The 20169-nt window shown below is 37.6% G+C and overlaps 1 protein-coding gene across 6 annotated transcripts in view; it reads left to right on the top strand.

Annotated features, from left to right (window-relative positions):
- Positions 1-14087, top strand: part of FRRS1 (ferric chelate reductase 1) — a 103722-nt gene extending 89635 nt beyond the window's left edge. For all 6 annotated transcript variants that reach the window (XM_027058511.2, XM_027058512.2, XM_053214507.1 and 3 more), the window contains 8 exons: positions 2485-2598; positions 4171-4283; positions 5883-5969; positions 8689-8786; positions 9281-9339; positions 10145-10288; positions 11635-11696; positions 11778-14087. In XM_027058511.2, the coding sequence (XP_026914312.1) occupies positions 2485-2598; positions 4171-4283; positions 5883-5969; positions 8689-8786; positions 9281-9339; positions 10145-10288; positions 11635-11696; positions 11778-11870 (770 nt within the window). In that variant the 3' untranslated portion in view covers positions 11871-14087. The remainder of the gene's footprint in view (positions 1-2484; positions 2599-4170; positions 4284-5882; positions 5970-8688; positions 8787-9280; positions 9340-10144; positions 10289-11634; positions 11697-11777) is intronic.
- Positions 14088-20169: the final 6082 nt, after the last annotated feature.

Here is a 20169-nt window from a genome sequence, read left to right as displayed (position 1 = left end):
GGTTTCAGTGTTATGCTAATCTCATAGAATGAACTCTAGAAGAGCTTAAATAAGTATGAGTTTTTAAATTTAATTTTTTTTTAAATTTTATGATAGAACTCATGCACATAGCTGTCTGAGCCTTTAGAAATGGAAATATTTGACTAATTAAAAAAATTCTTCTACCGTTATTACTGTCCAGAGTTACTACTACTACTTTGATGAAGTTTTATAATTCTAGACTTTTCTAGAAATTCATCCATTTCATTTCGATTTAAAATTTTTTTTTGTCTGACTTAAAGTTGTATATAGTATTTTCATATAATTTTAAAGAGTGTCTTCTATATTAGCAGTTGTGTCATCCTTTTTATTTCTGATACTGTTTGTGTTCTTTCTATTTTGTAGTCAGACTTGCCAAAAACAGTCAGTTTTCTTGGTCTTTTGCAGACTTGATTTTCCTGATTTTTAGACTTACTAGTTTGTTAATTTCTACCTTTATTTTTAATCTATCTTCCTTCCTGCTTTCTTTGGTTATATTTTGTTGTAAACACCTCTTGAATTACATGATTATTTCAATACTTTAAGTCTTTTCTTTTTTAAAGGATTCTTTTAAGATGATAAAAGCCTCTTTTGAATACTACCTTGATTGTATCACATGTGTTTTGATATGAAATGCCTTCATTGTTATTCATTTTAAAGAAGACTTTTAAATTTTGGTTTCCTATTTAACCTGAAGGTTATTTAGAAAAGTAGTTTTGGAAATATCTAGGTGGGTCATTTTTTCCTTAGATTTTGTTAATTTTTCACTTTGTTCCATTTTGGATAGATACTTACCTGTATCTTGTATAATTATTTCTTTTCTGGAAATTATTGAGATGTGGTCTGTGGTTTAATACGTATTTCATTGGGATAAGGATTCCTATGTGTCTGTTGTATCAAATTTCTTCGTTATTTCTATTTGTTTTGACACCTGCATTGTATCCTAAAATTAATATGTTCTGTGATTTATTCTCTTAATGAGGGACATGTAGCTTACCTAATTTTTTTGTTTTGCCAGCATTAAAAAAAACTCTTTTGTGAACATGTTTGTACATTATATCTTTGGTTAAAAGGGAATATTTCTGTAGGATAGATTCCCAGATTCACATACATACATAGTCACATACCAAACTAATTGGAATAATTCTATGCATTCAAAGATTTAATCTTATATATAATAAATAATAACATATCCTTAATTTGTTTACATCACTGTTATTTGGGGGTTTGGTCTATTAGTCAAACCCTGTCTGAATTGACCATATGCCAAATAATACAGCATCAAATGCTTTTGTTTGTCTTCTATCCACTTCCTTTGTCCAGGTCCAATTTCTGTTAGTTTAGTCTAGGACTCCAGATTTTAAAAAATATGTAGTATCTTTCAAGAATTATATTTGACATTTTCAGTGATTTTTAATCATAGTTTCAGTGATCGTTTTGACTTCACAGCGTTTGGTCTCTTGCATACCCCCAGCTCTTTTACCATGATCTCCATTCTTCTTCTTCTTCTTCTTCATCTTCTTCTTCTTCTTCTTCTTCTTCTTCTTCTTCTTCTTCTTCTCCTAATGTTTATTTATTTATTTTGAGAGACAGAGAGCATGATCAGGGGAGAGGCAGAGAGAAAGGGAGAGAGAATCCCAAGCGGGCTCTGTGCTAAGCAGCATAGAGCCTGACATGGAGCTCAATTTTATAAACTGTGAGATCATGACCTGAGTCCAAATCGACTTAACCAACTGAGCCACTCAGACACTCTATAACTTCTCCATTCTTAGTCCTCATTTTGATTCACCTCCCTTTTTTGTTTTTTAACATTTATTCATTCTTGAGAGTGAGACAGAGCATGAGCAGGGGAGGGGCAGAGAGAGAGGGAGACACAGAATCTGAAGCAGGCTCCAGGTTCTGAGCTGTCAGCACAGGGCCCGACATGGGGCTCGAACTCACGGACTGCGAGATCATGACCTGAGCTGAAGTCAGACGCTTAACCGACTGAGCCACCCAGGCACCCCTGTGATTCATCTCTCTTTAAAAAATTTTTTTAACATTTATTTATTTTTGAGAGACAGAGCATGAGTGGGGAAGGAGCAGAGAGAGAGAGGGAGACACAGAATGCGAAGCAGGCTCCAGGATCTGAGCTGTCAGCATGGAGCCTGAGGCAGGGCTCGAACTTGTGAACCACAAGATGATGACCTGAGCTGAAGTCCTGAAGTTGGATGCTTAACTGACTGAGCCACTCAGGCGCCCCTTGATTCATCTCTTCATTGGCTAAATTATCTCTTTAGCCTTTTTCAAGAAGATCGTATATACTTGAATATACATTTATGTGGCTTTTGCATATGAATGGCATCTCTGACAATACTTATTTTTTTATTACCTTAAGAAGTTTTGTTTCTATGTCATGGCGCTGTCTTTCTATTCCTCCTCTCCTAAGGAAGTAATTCTTCTTCATTTTCTTTTTAAAAATTTCAGGTCGAATATATAAGCATTCTCAGCAACCTTTGATTACATATGAGAAACATAATGTGACAGACTATCCAAAGAATGTGGGAGGCTCCCGTTCTTTATTTCTTCTGAAGGCTCATGGTAAGTTACCTGTATAGCATTATTATGTTTTGTGGAATAAATTTACCTGATGGCTCAGTGCTGGCTGGATTAGGAATTGTACTGAGCTTGCTTTATTTATTTATTTATTTATTTATTTATTTATTTATTTTTAAATGTTTATTTATCTTTGAGAGAGAGCATGAATGGGGGAGGGTCAGAGAGGGGGTAGACAGAGGATCTGAAGTGGGCTCTGCACTGACAACGGGGAGCCTGATGCGGAGCTGGAACCCATGAACCATGAGATCATGACCTGAGCTGAAGTCGGATGCTCAACCCACTGAGCCACCCAAGTGCCCCAGTAGTGGGCATAATTTAGCAAAATGTTCATAAGTCTTCTATGTTCAAATATTAACATTTGCAGGTAGCAGCGTCTATCTTAATGTTTGCAAATTTTTATTAAAAGTAGAGAGTAGGGATCATTCAGTGGTTTTAACCCTGGCTGCACTTTAAAATCACTAATGGAGCTTTTAAGACATCTGTAATTTTTCAAGAGTGCCCTAGTTGTTTCTAACTGTAGCCAGAGTTAAGTATCACTGGGTTAATCAGTTTAATTTTTGTGAGACCTTAATTATGACATTTATTAAAATAAAGGCTTATAATAGAAGAGTGCTTTGTGATTTTGATTATTTAACAGTAGTTTAGTCTCAAAGATACAGTTTTGTTGAACTGATCAGTGTACAAAGTATTTGAGGGTATACAAATTACTCAGTGCTATACATAAATATTGTATACTTAAAATGATGAAATTAACTATGTTGGAAGAGCAGTCGTCTAAAAACAAGGCTCTGGTTCTACAGATAAAAGTTTATTCCATTTGAAAAGTAGCCTGTTTTATTTTCGAAAAGATGGGATTTAAAAGTAGGGGAATAGTATAGTGTATACTATACTATTCTTCAATACTAGTATTGGGTGGGGGGATATTTCCTTATTTGGTATATTTCCTTTATATTCTTCAGTTATTCCTTCCAGTAGAGTTTCAATAAATGTCATCATAGTTAAGCTTGAAAATAACTTTATTATTGATAATTTGCTTCTAGTAGTAGCTCCAGTTTGACAGTAATGGGATTCGCATGTAACATGCCTATTTGTTTTTCATTGTTTATTGGAATGAGAAGTGAGAAGGTGCTGAGATACCTGCAGAAGGGCTGTCTTAGTGTAATGGTTAAGAGCACAGTTGCTGAAGCCAGAGTGGGTTTGAATCCCGACTTTGTAACCTTAGGTGTTACTTACTTAACTTCACTATTCTTTAGTTTCCCCAACCGGTAAAGGCAGAATACTAATTGTGACTACTTCATGGGATTGTTGTAAACATCAATTAGATTAATACACGTAAAGCTCTTAGTGCCTGGCACGCAGTAGGAGCTACGGAAGTTTCGCTATTAGGAGTAGTGGTGGTGGTGGTTAAACTATGATATATAGGGAGTTGTTGGGTTATGCTTACATTCACTGAATGTATTTTGTTCGCTGTTTTCTATGTTCCGAGCACTTGGCTTGGTCATGTAAGAAACAGCTTGGTTTGTGATGTCAACCATTCAATTTTTTCACCCACAGGTGCTTTAATGTTTGTGGCATGGATGACTACTGTTAGCATAGGTGTGCTCATGGCTCGGTTCTTCAAATTTGTTTGGGCAAAGCCTGTTTTTGGTCAAGCAGCTTGGTTTCAGGTAGGTGGGAGAAAAAGCTTCATGCAATTTCCATATTCTTTAAACATTGCAACATGAAAACTTATGTAGTATGTTTCTTTTTCTTTCTTTTTTTTTTTTGGTGGTTTACAGTTGTAGTTTTGGAATCCTAATAATTTCTTCATTTTGCCTTTTGATTTCCTAACCAACTGAAAACAGACATAAGATACTTGATGGAGGTCAAAATAGAGACAGCTTTAATGAGGTTCAGGGTGGATTAGAGAATGTCTTGGGGCCATGTGCATTCATTCCTTTGTAACATAGACTTTGAGACACAAAAGATCCTGACTTACATGTCTGTTTGGCCAAGGGGAGAGCCTGGAAGAACGTTCACTTCCTGCACTGAGTATAGATGAGTCAAGGAGGATAGGAGAGCAGAAGAAAGAAATAGTGGGGGTTAATGCATTTCTAAGCAGGGATCTGTCCTGGTTGTTGCCAGTGAGTGGTTAGACTGTTCCTAGCTCACTAATCAAGATCATCTATCTCCTCTGTGTGTAGGAAGAGGAGCCAGAAGTGTTCCTTTTCATGCTGCACCTTTGCATGGGATGAGGAAGCAGTCTCCTAGTAGAAAGACAAGAGTCAGTAAGCACTCCTCAAAACAAAGGAAAACAAACTGTATCTTTCATGTGTCATGGAGTGTAGATAGTTGCACGTATAGTGGAATATTAGTAATTATGTGTTGAGCTAGAATGTACACATCTGCTTTTGAAAAAAATACTGCTTATTGAAACAGTTTTAACTTTATAAGGGGTATTCTTGAAACTTTATATTCATATAAATTTGTAGTGTTTAAAACTTTCCTCATCTAACCTCATTTCTCACTATTGGCTGGCAGAGTCAATCTGTTTTATTTGTCCTTACTACTGCTGTGTGCTTTGCTGCTGTCTGTCTCTGCCTTTGGCTTCTCTGTCTTTCTGTCTCTGCCTCTGTTTCTCTCTCATCTGTTCGTGTGGATATTCCCAACTGGAAAATTCTTTGTGTCTTTGCTTTACCAATTCAAATTCTCCACTGCTTTTAAAACTATGATGTGTATATATATGGTGTGATATGTAGAGTGATTATATGTCCTTTCCCTGGGATAGTTTTGGTTTGCACCATTTATCCTGGCATACTCAACTGTTAATCCACTCTCAATATTCTCAGGATTTAGACAATGAATTGACACTTCATATATGTTTCTCTGATCTACTCAGTTGTTTCCTAAGCTCCTTGGGAGACAGCTCTGTTTCCTTGCTGTCTCATTGTATCTGGTAGAGCACTGTGCTTGGTGGTGGTACTTAATAAAGGAAGGAAATGAAGGACTTGGCAAGTAGGTGTGCTCTGTGTGTGAAATATCCATTCCTGCTGCTCGTGCTGGTGAAGTCTTTGCAAATGCTTTGGAACGATGGGCATGGCAGCTTAGAATTTTCTTTAAAGTTCATTTAGTAAAATATTTTAAAACTCACTGCAAACTGTGATTAGATGTCAGTCAAATGCATGCCTTCAGGGAATCTCGCCCCATGATTTTTTCCCCACACTTATGCCAACTACTTTCACTTACATGGTTGACTGTCTTCTCATGGTGTCATTTCACCCTTGCAGGTACATCGGACGCTCATGCTCACTACTACTGCCCTCACCTGCATTGCTTTTGTTCTGCCTTTTATTTACAGAAGAGGCTGGAGTTGGGTAAGTATCTCTTCAGCAGGATTTTTTTTTTATATAAATTCATTTTGATGACCAAGGAGATTGCTGTTTTATACTCACATGGATGGGTAAAAAGATATTTCTGCATACATCTCTCTTCTTTCCTTTTTTAATCATCTGGTGACTATTCCAGATGGCTGGGGGCCAGGGACAGAGCGAGGATGTTGTTGTGGATAACTGGGTAATGAAATATATTTTTAGGCTACATCAAATGTTACATATACTCTACATAGCTTGGGTGAATTTTCTCACTGTGGAGTGGTGAAAATTCAAAGTGTGATATCTAAGGAATGTGAACACTGTAAGTGGTTTTCTCTAACTCACACTATGATTACCACTAAGCTAACATGAGAGCCAGGATATTTACTGGTATGTTCACTGGTGTATCTTAAGCACCCAGAGCAGATTCTGGTACATAGTAGGTCCTCAGTAATTATTGAATGAAGGGGTAAGGCTTATTGAAAACAAGCAATGTACCCAAGGTCAGAACTTCTGCTCTTTTGTAAAACTTTTCCAGTTTTACAGCCAGTCAGAATTCAATATCAAAATTCGATACAGTAAAACCTTGGATTGTGAGTAACTCATTCTGTGAGTGTTCTGTAAGACAAGTAGACATTTCTAATAAATTTTAACTTCACAAATGTGCAATGTCTTGTAATACAAGTAGCACCTGATGCTGAATGTCACATGATCACCACTGAGCCAATGATTCTTGAAATTCGCTTTGATATACAAGTGCTTTGGATTACAAGCCTGTTTCTGGAACAAATTATGTTCTCAAACCAAGGTTTTACTGTATTTCACTTTGGGCTGTTGCCGTAAGGGCAAGACTGATGAATCTTGGGTCACTAAGAAACCTCCCTCCTGCTTTTTAGGTAGTTTCTAGATTGGCCGACCTATTTTTTAAAAAAAAAAAATTTTTTTTAACGTTTATTAATTTTTGAGACAGAGAGAGACAAAGCATGAATGGGGGAGGGTCAGAGAGAGAGGGGGACACAGAATCCGAAACAGGCTCCAGGCTCTGAGCAGTCAGCACAGAACCCGACGCGGGGCTCGAACTCATGGACCGCAAGATCGTGACCTGAGCCAGTCAGACGCTTAACCGACGGAGCCACCCAGGCGCCCCGGCCGACCTATTTTTTAAAGGAAATTATGAAGATTTTCTGATATGAACTTTATTTTATTCAGGTATTTGGGTCAAGGGTTAATACTTATTATATAAACTCTGTAGTTTGCACTCTTTGCAGTTTATGATTAGGATAGTATAAAGGGAATAGTATAGTAGCAACGTCACAGGCTTTCTGAGAATTGAGAGTTAAATAGCTGAAAGTACTTAGGCTAGTTTCCTGTGTATTCTAAGCAAATACAAGAATTTTGTGGCAGTTGTTACTGTTGTTTTATGAGATAGAGGCACTCTCCTTCTCCATGGTCCTGGTTATCATTTTATCTGTGTATAACTGAGTCCATGGCTTGAAAGTGTTTTTCTAATGTTCTTTTGTCAGCTTATTGTTCCTGTTTAGCAAAGCTTCCTATCATGGCTTGGAAACCACTATATCCTTCTTCTAGATCACAGATTTTAGAGTCTACCCAAGCACGGCAGTCAGTGACAACAGACTGTAATATTCCCCCATCTAAACATGTCACAGGTTAGAGCATCTCCTTAGTCCCTCTCTTAAGTTTTTAAGTGGAAAAATTGTGCTAAGTGCTAAATGTGCTAAAACTGTTTGCTCTTTTGAGCAGACATACAGCATCTCTAAGAGAGGGGTGGAGCCGAAACTGTTGAGATACTTTGTTGATGGTCTTTTCTCGGGTTAGACCTTCATTCTGAGCAGAGGAGATAAGATTTGAATGCAGTGGCTATATAGGCTATTCATTTAATCAATATTCATTGAGTGACTAAGGTTCTATTAAGCACTTGAGTTATAAGGAATCATATATAGAACCTTTATCTCAGGAAAACACAGAGGTCTGAACAAATAATTACCATACGTTGGGATGATTGCTCCTGACATGAGGATACTAACTAGTCCTGGGTGGGGGTCTGGTGTTGGTGATCACCTAACATCCTAATGGGGGAGAGGCAGCGCTCCGCATGGCTGCCACCACCACCATTTACACACTGTGTGGCATTGGACATATTGCTCGATATCTCTAAGTTTCGGTTCCTCATTTTAGAAATGGGATATTGATCATATGACTTCACTCATATGAGGACCTTAAGATGTAAAACAGATGAACATAAGGGAAGGGAAGCAAAAGTAATATAAAAACAGGGAGGGGGACAAAACACAAGAGACTCTTAAATATGGAGAACAAACAAAGGGTTGCTGGAGGGGTTGTGGGAGGGGGGGATGGGCTAAATGGGTAAGGGGCACTAAGGAATCCACTCCTGAAGTCATTGTTGCACTATATGCTAATGAACTTGGATGTAAATTAAAAAAATAAATTAAATAAAAAAATTAAAAAAAATAAAGGTGGGATATTGATAACTGTCAAGCATTGTAGTGAGCATTAGTAATAATGTCTATCAAGTATGTGCTTGGTATCAAGTAGGCACTCAGTGAATGGTACCTCTTATTAATAACAAATGTTTAAAGCTACAGAAAAACACTAAGAGTACATCTGTGTGTATTCTTTTCAACATGAGGCTTTAAACTGATGGGCGAGATCGAGATTATTGAAATGATGTAACTTTGTTCAGTATGCAGGTTATCACCCATACCTTGGCTGTATAGTGATGGTTTTAGCAGTTCTTCAGCCTCTTCTGGCAGCCTTCAGGCCACCTTTATATGACCCCAGGTACTTACAGCTTTTTAAAAATTTTTTTAAATGTTTATTTATTTAGTTTGAGAGAGAGAGAGAGAGACAGAGAGAGAGAGAGCATGCACATGCACATGGGAGAGGAGCAGAAAGAGAGGGAGAGAGAGAATCCCAAGCAGGCTCCACGCTGTCAGCATAGAGCCTGATGCGGGGCTCGATCTCATGAACCACAGGTGAGATCATGACCTGAGCTGAAATCAAGAGTTAGACACTTAACAGACTGAGCCACTCAGGCACCCTGAGTACTTATCGCTTTTATATATAAATGGCCTTAACATTATTTGGCCAACTAATTCCTTTTTAAGTGAAAATCCTTTGCACTTTATGAAATTCAGTGATAAATTATATTTACTTTAAAAGGTTTTAAAGCGTATTTCAGATATCTAATTCTCAGGTGTATGCTTTTTATTCTGTTGGGAATTAATTGTAGTTCTGTCTCTTTTGAGAATACTGATTGGTTCTTTATTTGGTAGAAGGCAAATGTTTAACTGGACGCACTGGAGTATGGGAACAGCTGCTAGAATAATAGCAGGTAAGTAATTGTGATGCCACTTATTCATACATAATTGCTGGTTGTTTATATTGCAAGTTGTAATTTGGATTAAATGATTTTTAGATGTATTGGTAATTCGAGTAATTGGTTGTTGAGGGGAAATCGACCTTAAACATTGAAATCCAGAAAGTAATTTCTAGAGGTAACTATTTAAGTTGTTATTTCAGTTTTAAGTTTAAGGTTTTTAAAATTGCTTTAAAACTTTCCTTCTAAGACTTTTTTTTTAGCATTTGCCTTTGCCAGCAGAATGAGCAAGCTATGCTAATGGCCAAATGCTCAAGTTGAGGGTCATTTGTGAGCTGGGCTGAGGTGGGCTGTCTGCAGGTCTTTTCCATGGGGATGGTACCTTCCAGGGAAGGTGATTGTCAAAAGTCAAGCACAGTTATCCAGTATATTTTTACGTGTTATATAATAAATTCCTAAACTGACATCTCCTACTCTCACATTTCTGTAGTCTTTGGGGGTTCTTCACGGAGAGAGGAGTATAGTTAGCAATGATTTCCATACTTTTCTCCCTTCCAACATTGCAGACCTAAAGCTTTTTGGAAAGTTTGAGTGTCTCTTTTTAAACAATTGGTGGATCATGATTATAATTTCCCATCTGACCGTTTCTAGTCTTACAATAAAAAAAGATTAAATTAACTATTTGGTCTTAAATATTAATCTAATTCATCTCATAAACTCTTACTGTGTTTTAGTTGATATAGTTCACACACGTACACACATAATTATCTCTCTTGGTGGTGACTACATTTGAATATATATATTTTTCTTCTAAATGTAGTGGCAGCAATGTTCCTGGGAATGGATTTACCAGGACTGAACCTTCCTGGCCCATGGAAAACCTATGCAATGACTGGATTTGTAGCCTGGCATGTTGGGACTGAAATTGTCCTGGAGATACATGCTTACCGACTTTCTCGAAAAGGTAGCCTGCTCAAAAAGCCATGTTACGTAGAATCACTTTTATACAAACTCTTGGAATGTAATTAGTTTCTAGATACTAGTGGTTGACGCTTACATGATAGCTCACTGAAAATGTCTGTGGTGATTAGTCAGTGTTAGAACTCGTGGAAATATTCTGTCTTTGTGTTTTATACTCATTAGTATTAGAATTTGTGAGTAAAAAGGGGAACGATTTTAGGTTTTGCGGAAGAAGTCTTTTTTCAGTAAGTACTTTTTATTTTGATGCTGGTCTGAAGGCAGTACACACTGAGGTTCCTGAATGCGTGGAGCTGAGGGAACCCAGAAATGGAGGAAGAAGAGCTGCCCAAAGTCAACAGAGGGCAAAGCTGCAGACAGATTTTACCTGTTTGATAAATGTGCTGTGTGCTATCACTTAGGTTTTCAATATACATAATTTATAGCTGCCTAACTAGGCAGGCTAGATAGGAAGAACTTACTTTGCCCAAGCTTTCTGGTGGCAAGGTCCATTTTGGTTTTGGTGCCAAAGATATCTGTAGCCATTAGGAATCAAGATACCTATAGCCATTAGGAGTGGACAAATTAGTAGAGAGTGGGTGGTGACATTCTTTAAACATTTTTTTTTATTGTTTTTTATTTTTTGAGAGAGAGAAAGCAAGCTGGGGAGGGGCAGAGAGAGAGAGAGAGAGAGAGAGAGAATCGGAAGCAGGCTCCAGGCTCTGAGCTGTCAGCACAGAACCTGACGTGGGCTCAAAATCTCAAACTGTGAGATCATGACCTGAGCCAAAGTCAGAGGCTTAACTGACTGAGCCACTCAGGCACCCTGAGAGTGGGTGACATTTTAAACTAGCTTGGTTTCTGGGCTGTGTCCTGTGTATCTTATTTAGTTTCCAACCCCCTAAATGGTAAGTAAAGGTGGCCTTCTAAAAACAAAACCTCTTTGTTGTGAATCTAGGAGCTTTTCAGAGCCGAGTAGTAAAAATCTATCCTGCCATTTTTGGTCCTTGATAGGGTCACATAGATGGGGTTTTTGATGACTACTGAATTATGGTGTGCTGTTTAAAATACATATATACTTAAAATGTGGTTTGTTAAGACACTGATATGGTGTTTATTGACCAGAAGAGGCATGTTTTAAGTCCCTTGACAAATGTGTGCTGTAGCCAGTCTGTCCCAATTTGTGAGAGCCTTATATATTCAGGAAGTTTGTAACGCTTAGTAGCTTGAAATGGGAGAATATATACCCTGGAAATCAGCAAATGCTACACATCACTTTTTTTTTTTTTTTTTGAGAATTAGTTTATTAGCATACTCACTGGCCTCATAAACTTATGTTGTTGTTCTTGACAGTTGAAATATTGGATGATGCCAGAATTCAGATCCTTCAGTCATTTACTGTAGCTGAAGCGGAAGTAAGTACTCCTTTTCTTACTTATTGACACAAACCTTAATGATAGTCGTTTCTTTCTTTCATATCTCAATTTTTCTTTCAGGGACATGCTTTTAAAAAGGTGGCGTTAGCAGTTTATATCTGTGGGAATGTGACTTTTCTCATCATATTCTTATCTGCAATCAATCATCTATGAGCAAGCAAAGACCTTGGCTTTGCAGACCAGATGATAATTATCATTAAGCCAAAGAAACTTGAAGCCTGTACCGACTGCCTGGAACGTATTCATGAATTCTAATTTGGAAGACCAGGCCATGTCTGTAGAGGAATTCCAAAGTATGGTCCTTAGGGATCAGCTTTCAGCAGGGTCCTATGGATTCGAAAAAGGATATCAAGACTTTGTGTGTGATTCTGAGTGTTACCAAGGAAGGTTGTACTTGAGGAGAAGTGATTATCAAATATTTTCTATGATGAGATTTTTAGAATGTTAGCATTTAAGAAAATAACTGTTTGGAAAGGCAGAAATGATGTCATTTGGATGAAATGGGGATTCTATTAAGGTACATGTATTTTGGGCTATAAAGGTGCTGTGGTACTTTAAAGAAACCATCTATACTTGTTTATCAGGATGGTTTTTCTTAGGACTTTTTGTGAAACTATGTTTTCCAGTACAGTGTTTTGGACATGTCCTTTTTTCTGTGTGTTCTGTTACTTCTCTGGTAAAGGTGGAGGTGGGGTTAACATTGTATTCACATTTAATTATATGTGAATATTATAGTTTCTTTCTTAGTGATGAAATGCAAGTATGCATCTTCTGCTTAAGACTGTATTTATATGGGCGCCTGGGTGGCTCATTTGGTTAAGCCTCCGACTCTTGATTTTAGCTCAGGTCATGATCTCATGGTTCGTGAGTTTGAGCCCCACACTGGGCTCTGTGCTAACAGCGCTGAACCTGCTTGGAATTTTCTCTCTCTCCTTTTCTCTCTGCCTCTCCTCTGTGCTGCTTGTGCTCTCTCTCTCAAAATAAATAAATAAACATTTAGTAAAAATGCTCTATTTATATATTCAGTAAAATGATATTTTATATGTGAATTGTTTTGAGTGTAAGATTCAAGTCCTAGCTTTTGGAGATTGTAGACTTGCATTTCAAAATTAATAAAATTTACCCTTGTAAATATATTTAAGAGCTACTCTCTTTCTTTGTGGTAATAAATAATATGGGTGGATCTTTTTTGTTAGAAGTTCCTGATGCTGTAATGAATTAGAACGTCAGTGTTGTTTTCCTTCCTACTCTAATCTCTTTTTTTAGTGGCTGGGTTTCCTATTTGCTACGAGGACTTCTAACCAGTGGGTGGCACCATAATACCAAAGTACTGCTTTGTTTCTGTTTCATTGTGCTGTCACTCATTTCTAGTACTTGGATAATACCATGGAGTGGCATTTCCCTTAATTCCGCCAACTCTTAATTTGTATTTGAAAAGTTTCTGCCTTTTTTTTGGTGGGGTAAGGGGTTTGGGGTTGTGAGTTAGAAACTGAAATTAGGGACTGTTATTATTTTTCCTGGTTACATTTCTGTTTGTTTTCTAATCATGATTATTTGTAACAATTGCTTGATAGTTCCCTTTACATTCATCTGACTCTGTAACAAATGAATATAACTATTTTAATCAGACGAAATAAACAAAACTGGACATTGCAAAAAGAAGCTTAGGAAGGCATATTTTATCTTTTAGGCATTCTTTCTGATTATGTTATAGTTTCTGCTTGGTCTGAGGACCTAATTTGTATTTGGTGTTAATAATAGCCTTAGCTGTGTATCCTATTGTATCCTACATCTTTTATGGGGTAAAATGATATGGAAGTTTTATTTTTGTTCCTTATGTGTTTATCATAAATAGCTTAGGGTTGAGATGTGAATCTTCTGTGTTCATGGTCTGTGCCAGGCTACTTACAGTTTCAATTTTTTTAAAATAGTTTCATTAATTTTTTTTAGTATAGGAAACTGTATACTAAAATATTTTCCTCCAGTTTTCAATTATAAGGGGCTTAAAGGTTAATAAATTTTAATACAAGTTTCTTTGTACATGACAAAGAAACATTCTTTTAAGGGGAAAATGAACCTGTTGTGTTTGGTTTTCAAGTATATGGACTTACTGAATTTCCAGCACCGAGGTTAAGATATTTTAACTTTTTCTTTTTAACTGGTTCATCTTTTCGCACTATTTTGATATATCATCAATTAACATATAGAATTCTCCAAAAAGTCTTTAATCTTGATAGATGCCATTTTATTAATACCAAATTATGATTTTTCTGTTTATGAATTGTTAATATCCACAGATTGAAAAATGCCTATTCTTCACTCCTGTCATCATTTCTTCTTGTTTTTGTAATAAAGTTTTTTTTAACTTCCTTTGCTAGGAGTGATTGTTAAACTAAATGCCTTTAGATCTTCATCAGTGTTGCTGCTGAAGTTATGATCAAAATCAAAACTTTTAAGGGTGTCTGAGTGGCCCAGTTGTTAAGAGCTTAAGCGTTGAACTCTTGATTTCGGCATAGGTCATGAACTCTCACAGTCTTGAGATCATATGGCTCGTGCTGGGTGTGGAGCCTGCTTAAGATTCTCTCTCTTGCGCACCTGGGAGGCTCAGTTGGTTAAGCGTCAGACTTCTTGGCTCAAGTCATGATGCCCCGGTCTGTCAGTTTAAGCCCTGCATTGGGTGAGCTTGTGCCCCACTTCTAGTGAGCACGAGCCCTGCTTCCAGTGGAGCACGCCTGAGGAGCACGAGCCCCGCTTCGGTTGAGCGGAAGCCCTGCTGCGGGTGAGCACGAACCCTGCTTCCAGTGAGAGCACGAGCCCCGCTTCGGTTGAGCGGAAGCCCTGCTGCGGGTGAGCACGAACCCTGCTTCCAGTGAGAGCACGAGCCCCGCTTCGGTTGAGCGGAAGCCCTGCTGCGGGTGAGCACGAGCCCTGCTTCCAGTGAGCACGAGCCCCGCTTCCAGTGAAAGCACGAGCCCCGCTTCGGTTGAGCGGGAGCCCTGCTGCGGGTGAGCCCTGCTTCTTTTTCCCTTCCCTTCCCCTTCCCCTTCCCCTCCCCCTCCACTCTCCCTCCCCTCCCCTCCCCTACCCTTTGCCGCTTGCTCACTTGCACCCTCTCCCCCCCAAAATGTTTTTTCTCTCTCTCCCTCTGCCCCTCCCCTGCACATGCACCCACTCTCTCAGGAAAAAAAAATTGTAAGTTACCTTCCTTAATATGGTTTCCATTATAAGATGAAAATAAGTAATGTTTTTTGGAAAAGATGAAACAAATTCTAGAAAATTGTGGTTCACAACTGAGGCTGTTTTTTGCTTTTATTATTTTTTGCTCTGTGGAAGCCAATCTTAAAGGCAAAGGTAGCCTATGGCATAAGTAATCAAATAAATGAATTAAATTCACTTTAGTGCTTACTTGGCTTCTATCAGGATTTGTAATGTGTGAATTGAATATCACTTCTGATATTCATCCCTTCCACATCCTGCCTCCAGTCCAGGATGCGGTGAAAATAGAGATGACGACTGGCAGCTGATGCCAACTAGGAAGCTCTAGGGGTGCATGTAGCTTTTGGCTGAAATTTTATTTATCTCTATACTCTGGTAAAGCAGAAAAAAAAAAGAACAAAGGTTCTTGTTTAAGGTAAGTCATTATAGGTGGGAATGAAAGGATTCTTCTAAGCTCTTTTCAAATTTGATTAGGATACATACTGTTCCAATCCATTTGCGGCTTCTTTCCTCTTTGCCCAGTACCCAGGCTCATCTGCATCCAGGTCACTGATGGTCATGGTGCTGCCTGGCATGCCCATTTGTTTCCCCCCTTCTAGCAGAAGCTTCTTCCTCATTCTTGGAGCCTTCCCTGGCTCTTCCTTCCACATGGGTCTCTCTTGACCACCGTTACAAGTGGCATGGTAGTGGGTTAGGAGGCAGCCGATACTGTCAGTTCAAAGGAACTGGGAGTTTGGGGATGGAGTTGGGAGACTTGCATATGCATGTTTGTATTACAAGCTTCCTGTCCTTGGGCAAATGACTTATCCTCCTTGGACCTCATTTCTTCATCTGTAAAGCCCACCTCACAGGGCAATTGTGAGGAATGAATGAAGTGATTCCAGCAAAAGGTGCTTTGTACACGTTGTTGATGATGTTGTTGCTGTTTGATTACAATGTTAAACTTTAGTCATTTTTACAAATGAAATGTGTATTTTTGTTTTATAAAAAGTTTTGATGTTCACCTTGAGAAAAATATGCTCAGTGAAATAACCAGGTGTAAATGGACAACCATTATAATTTTATGTATTTGAAGTACCTGAACTTGTCAAATTCATGGAGAAGAAAGTAGAATGGTGATTTTCAGGGGCTGAGGGAGAGGAAGGAATGGGGGGTTAGTTAGTGTTTTAATACTTTCTGTTTGGGATATGAAGTAGTTCCAGAGATTGATAGTAGTGATGCTTGCGTAACACTGAATTCATCTAAAAGTGGTTAAAATGGTATATTTTGTGGTATGTATATTTTTACCACAATAAATTTTTTTTTTATATTCATACCAGCACGATTCACAATAGCCAAATGGCAGAACTAGCCCACATGTCCATCAACAGATGAATGGATAAACAAATTGTGGGACATACATACAAGAAAATATTATCAGCCATAGAAAGGAATGAGGTACTGATACATGCTATAATGTGAATGAACCTCCAAAATGTTATACTAAGTAAAAGAAGTCACATGTAAAAGGTCACATATTATGATTCCACTTATGTGAAATATCCAGAATGAGTAAATCCATAGAGACAGCAGAGTGGTGGTTGCCAGGGTCTTGGGGGTGGGGGAGGAGGGAATGGGGAGTAATTGCGTACTGGGAATAAGATTTTATTTTGGAGTGATGAAAATGTTTTGGAGATAGAAGTGATAGTTGTACAACGTTGTGAATGTGAGGAATGTCACTAAATTGTCCACTGTAAAGTGGTTATTTTATGTTGTGTGACTTTCACCTCAGTAAAGCAAATATTTGTCTTATTACTGCTTTTGGATTTTACCTTTTGGTGGAAAGATTTAGGGTTTTTGCTGGCTGTAGAGTTGGTATCAGCTTCATTATTTCATTATCAAAGAAGTTAATGTAATTTTATTTTATGCTTGGTCATATACCTCTAGTTTAGGGTGGAGTAACTTCCTAGAACATATCTTTAGAAGTATATCTTCATATGATGTCTTATTCATGTGTAAAAGAAATTGTTACTGTACTCTGGGTTTCCCATAAGGACCTAAGCATATTTTTGATTTGTAATCAGACACTGATATATGGTAATCAAATTCTTGGGATAAGAATTTCCTGAATCCATACATTTTAAATATGTACTGTCAATAATGGCTGATAATGCCAATAATGGCTGAGTGAGATCCTGCCAAACTGAGTCTCCTCCAGAAAACTAGTGTAAACTTCAAAAAGTAGTTACTTGAAGGTCCTGAAAAGTGAACTGAAGTAGGAGAATGCTGGTGAGGAGTCCACACTCAGAGGAGGAAAATTGTTTAGAGTGCCCTGTTTTCAAAGTTTTTAGCTGTGGTGCAGTTGTAGTCAACTGGCTGTGGTGCTAGGTGGCAGTGCATAGGAAACCAGAGAACTGATGGTTGGGCCAACTGCCACCATCAAGGGGAGGGACAGGATGATCTTGGAAAGAAAACACAAGAGAAGGGATTCCAGTTCCTATTTGCCCACAACTCTGGTTGACCTCTGGATGTGTTCACATACATGAAGTGAACACAAAGCAGTTAGAGCAAAGAAAATGAGTAGTTGACCTCAGATTGGAGTTATAACACAAGAAAGAGTTTGCAGTCTAACCCAGTTAATTGCCTGCTAAAACAAAAGAAGCAACATCCATTGGAGAAAAATAAGAGAATCCAGTATTTTTATAACCTAATATTTTATGATGTACAGATGATAATCCAACATTACCTGACTTGAGAAGAACCAGGAATTCTGACTCATTCTCCAAAGCAGAGGTTAGTTGACTTTTTCTCTAAAGGGCCTGTTAGAAAATATTTTAGGCTTTGTGGATCACATATGGTCTCTGTAAAATATGTGGTGTTTTGTTTGTGTTGTTAGTTTGTTTGTTTACAAATCCTTCAAAAATGTGAGAAACCATTTTTAACGTGAGCAATACAAAAGTATACAAAAACAGGATGTGGGATAGATTTGGCCTGTAGGCTATAGTTTTTCAACCCATGCTCTAAAGAAAGAGTAATCAATGGAGACCAACCTCTAAGACTTCTTAGATGATTAGAGTCAAGAAATAGGATTTTTAAAAAATGTTTATTTATTTATTTTTGAGAGAGAAAGCACAGTGGAGGAGGGACAGAGAGAGAGAGAGAGGGAGAGAGAGGGAGACACAAAATCTGAAGCAGGCTTCAGGCTCTGAGCTGTCAGCACAGAGCCTGATGTGGGGCTCGAACCCATGAACTGTGAAATCATGACCTGAACCAAAGTCAGATGCTCAACTGACTGAGCCACTTAGACACCCCATGAAATAAGGATTTTAAAGCATCTATTATAACTGTTCTCAATGACATAAAAGAAAATATACTTGCTGTAAATAAAAAAAGATGCACAGAAATAGAAACAGTATGAAAGGACCATATAGAAATTGGGGAGCTGAAGAACTAAAACTATTTGAAAAATCCACCGGAGGGAATTAATATCAGAATGGAGATGACACAGAAAAAAACTCATGAACTTGAAGATAGATGAATAGAGATTGTCTCATGTTTTAAGAGAAGAAAGAAAAAATTTTGGGAAAGAATTAAACAGAGTTTCAGGGACCTGTTAAATGATGGCATCTTTAGGTATTACCTAAGGAGAGGAGAATCTGAGGAGATAATGACTAGAAAATTCCCAAATTTGTTAAAAGGCTTAACTTTACTGACTCATGATACAGAAAAACAACTTAAGCAAAAAAAAAAAAAAAAAAAAAAAAAAAAATCATATATATATATATAAAGGCAGTTATTCTTTTTAATATCATGGTCAAGCTTTTGAAAGCAAAAAACATACAGCAAATCTTGAAATGAGAAAGAGAAAAAGGAAGGATTATATATATAGGGTAGCAATGATTTGGTTAACATCTAACATCTCATAGGAATCTATAGAGGCCAGAAAGAGTGGAATAACATCTTTAAAGTTGAAAGAAAAAGTCATCAAGGATTCTATCTAAAAAAAAATCCTTCAAGATTTAGCACAAAATGAAGACATTTTTTGGGTGAAAGACAGCTAAGAGAATTTGTTGCTAGCACATTTGCAGTATAAGAAATGCAAAAGGAAATTCTGCAGGCTGAAGAGAAGGGATACTAAATGAGAGCATGGATCCTCAGAATGGAATGAAGAACACTCAAATGAATTTACCAATGGCAAATATTGGTAAATATAAAATTCTTTTTGTACTTTTCCTACTTAAATTCTTTAAAATAAATATGTCTGTTTTAAGCAAACAATTGAAAAATACATTGCTTCAAGGGGTTTGTAATATATACAGATGTAATATAATAACAAGTTAGTGTAAAGAATGGGAGGGGATAATAGACCTATATAGTTGTAAGATGTCTGCATTTTATTTAAAATTATACAGTGTTACGTCTCCAGAGGCAAGAGAAAAGCAAAAATGGAATATTGGGACCTCATCAAAATAAAAAGCTTCTGCACAGTGAAGGAAACAATCTGCAAAACTAAAAGGCAACTGATGGAATGGGAGAAGATATTTGCAAATGACATATCAGATAAAGGGTTAGTATCCAAAATCTATAAAGAACTTAACAAACTTGATACCCAAAAAACAAATAATCCAGTGAAGAAATGGGCAAAAGACATGAATAGACACTTCTCCAAAGAAGATATCCAGATGGCCAACCGACACATGAAAAAATGCTCAACATCACTCATCATCAGGGAAATACAGATCAAAACCACAATGAGATACCACCTCACACCTGGTAGAATGGCTAATGTTAACAACTCAGACAGAAACAGATGTTGGCGAGGATGCGGAGAAAGAGGATCTCTTTTGCACTGCTGGTGGGAATGCACACTGGTGCAGCCACTCTGGAAAGCAGTATGGAGGTTCCTCAAAAAATTAGAAATAGAAGTACCCTGTGACCCAGCAATTGCACTACTAGGTATTTATCCAAGGGATACAGGTATGTTGTTTTGAAGGACACATACACCCCCATGTTTATAGCAGCACTATCAACAATAGCCAAAGTATGGCAAGAGCCCAAATGTCCATTGATGGATGAATGGGTAAAGAAGATGTGGTATATATATACAATGGAGTATTCCTTGGCGACCAAAAAGAATGAAATCTTGCCATTTGCAACCACGTGGATGGAACTAGAGAGTATTGTGCTAAGCGAAATTAGTCAGAGAAAGGCAAATATGATTTCACTCATGTGAGAACTTTAAGAGACAAAACAGATG

Source organism: Acinonyx jubatus, chromosome C1, assembly GCF_027475565.1.
Source record: "Acinonyx jubatus isolate Ajub_Pintada_27869175 chromosome C1, VMU_Ajub_asm_v1.0, whole genome shotgun sequence".
NCBI classification, from domain to species: Eukaryota; Metazoa; Chordata; class Mammalia; order Carnivora; family Felidae; genus Acinonyx; species Acinonyx jubatus.
This window is presented reverse-complemented; position numbering and strand designations above follow the sequence as displayed.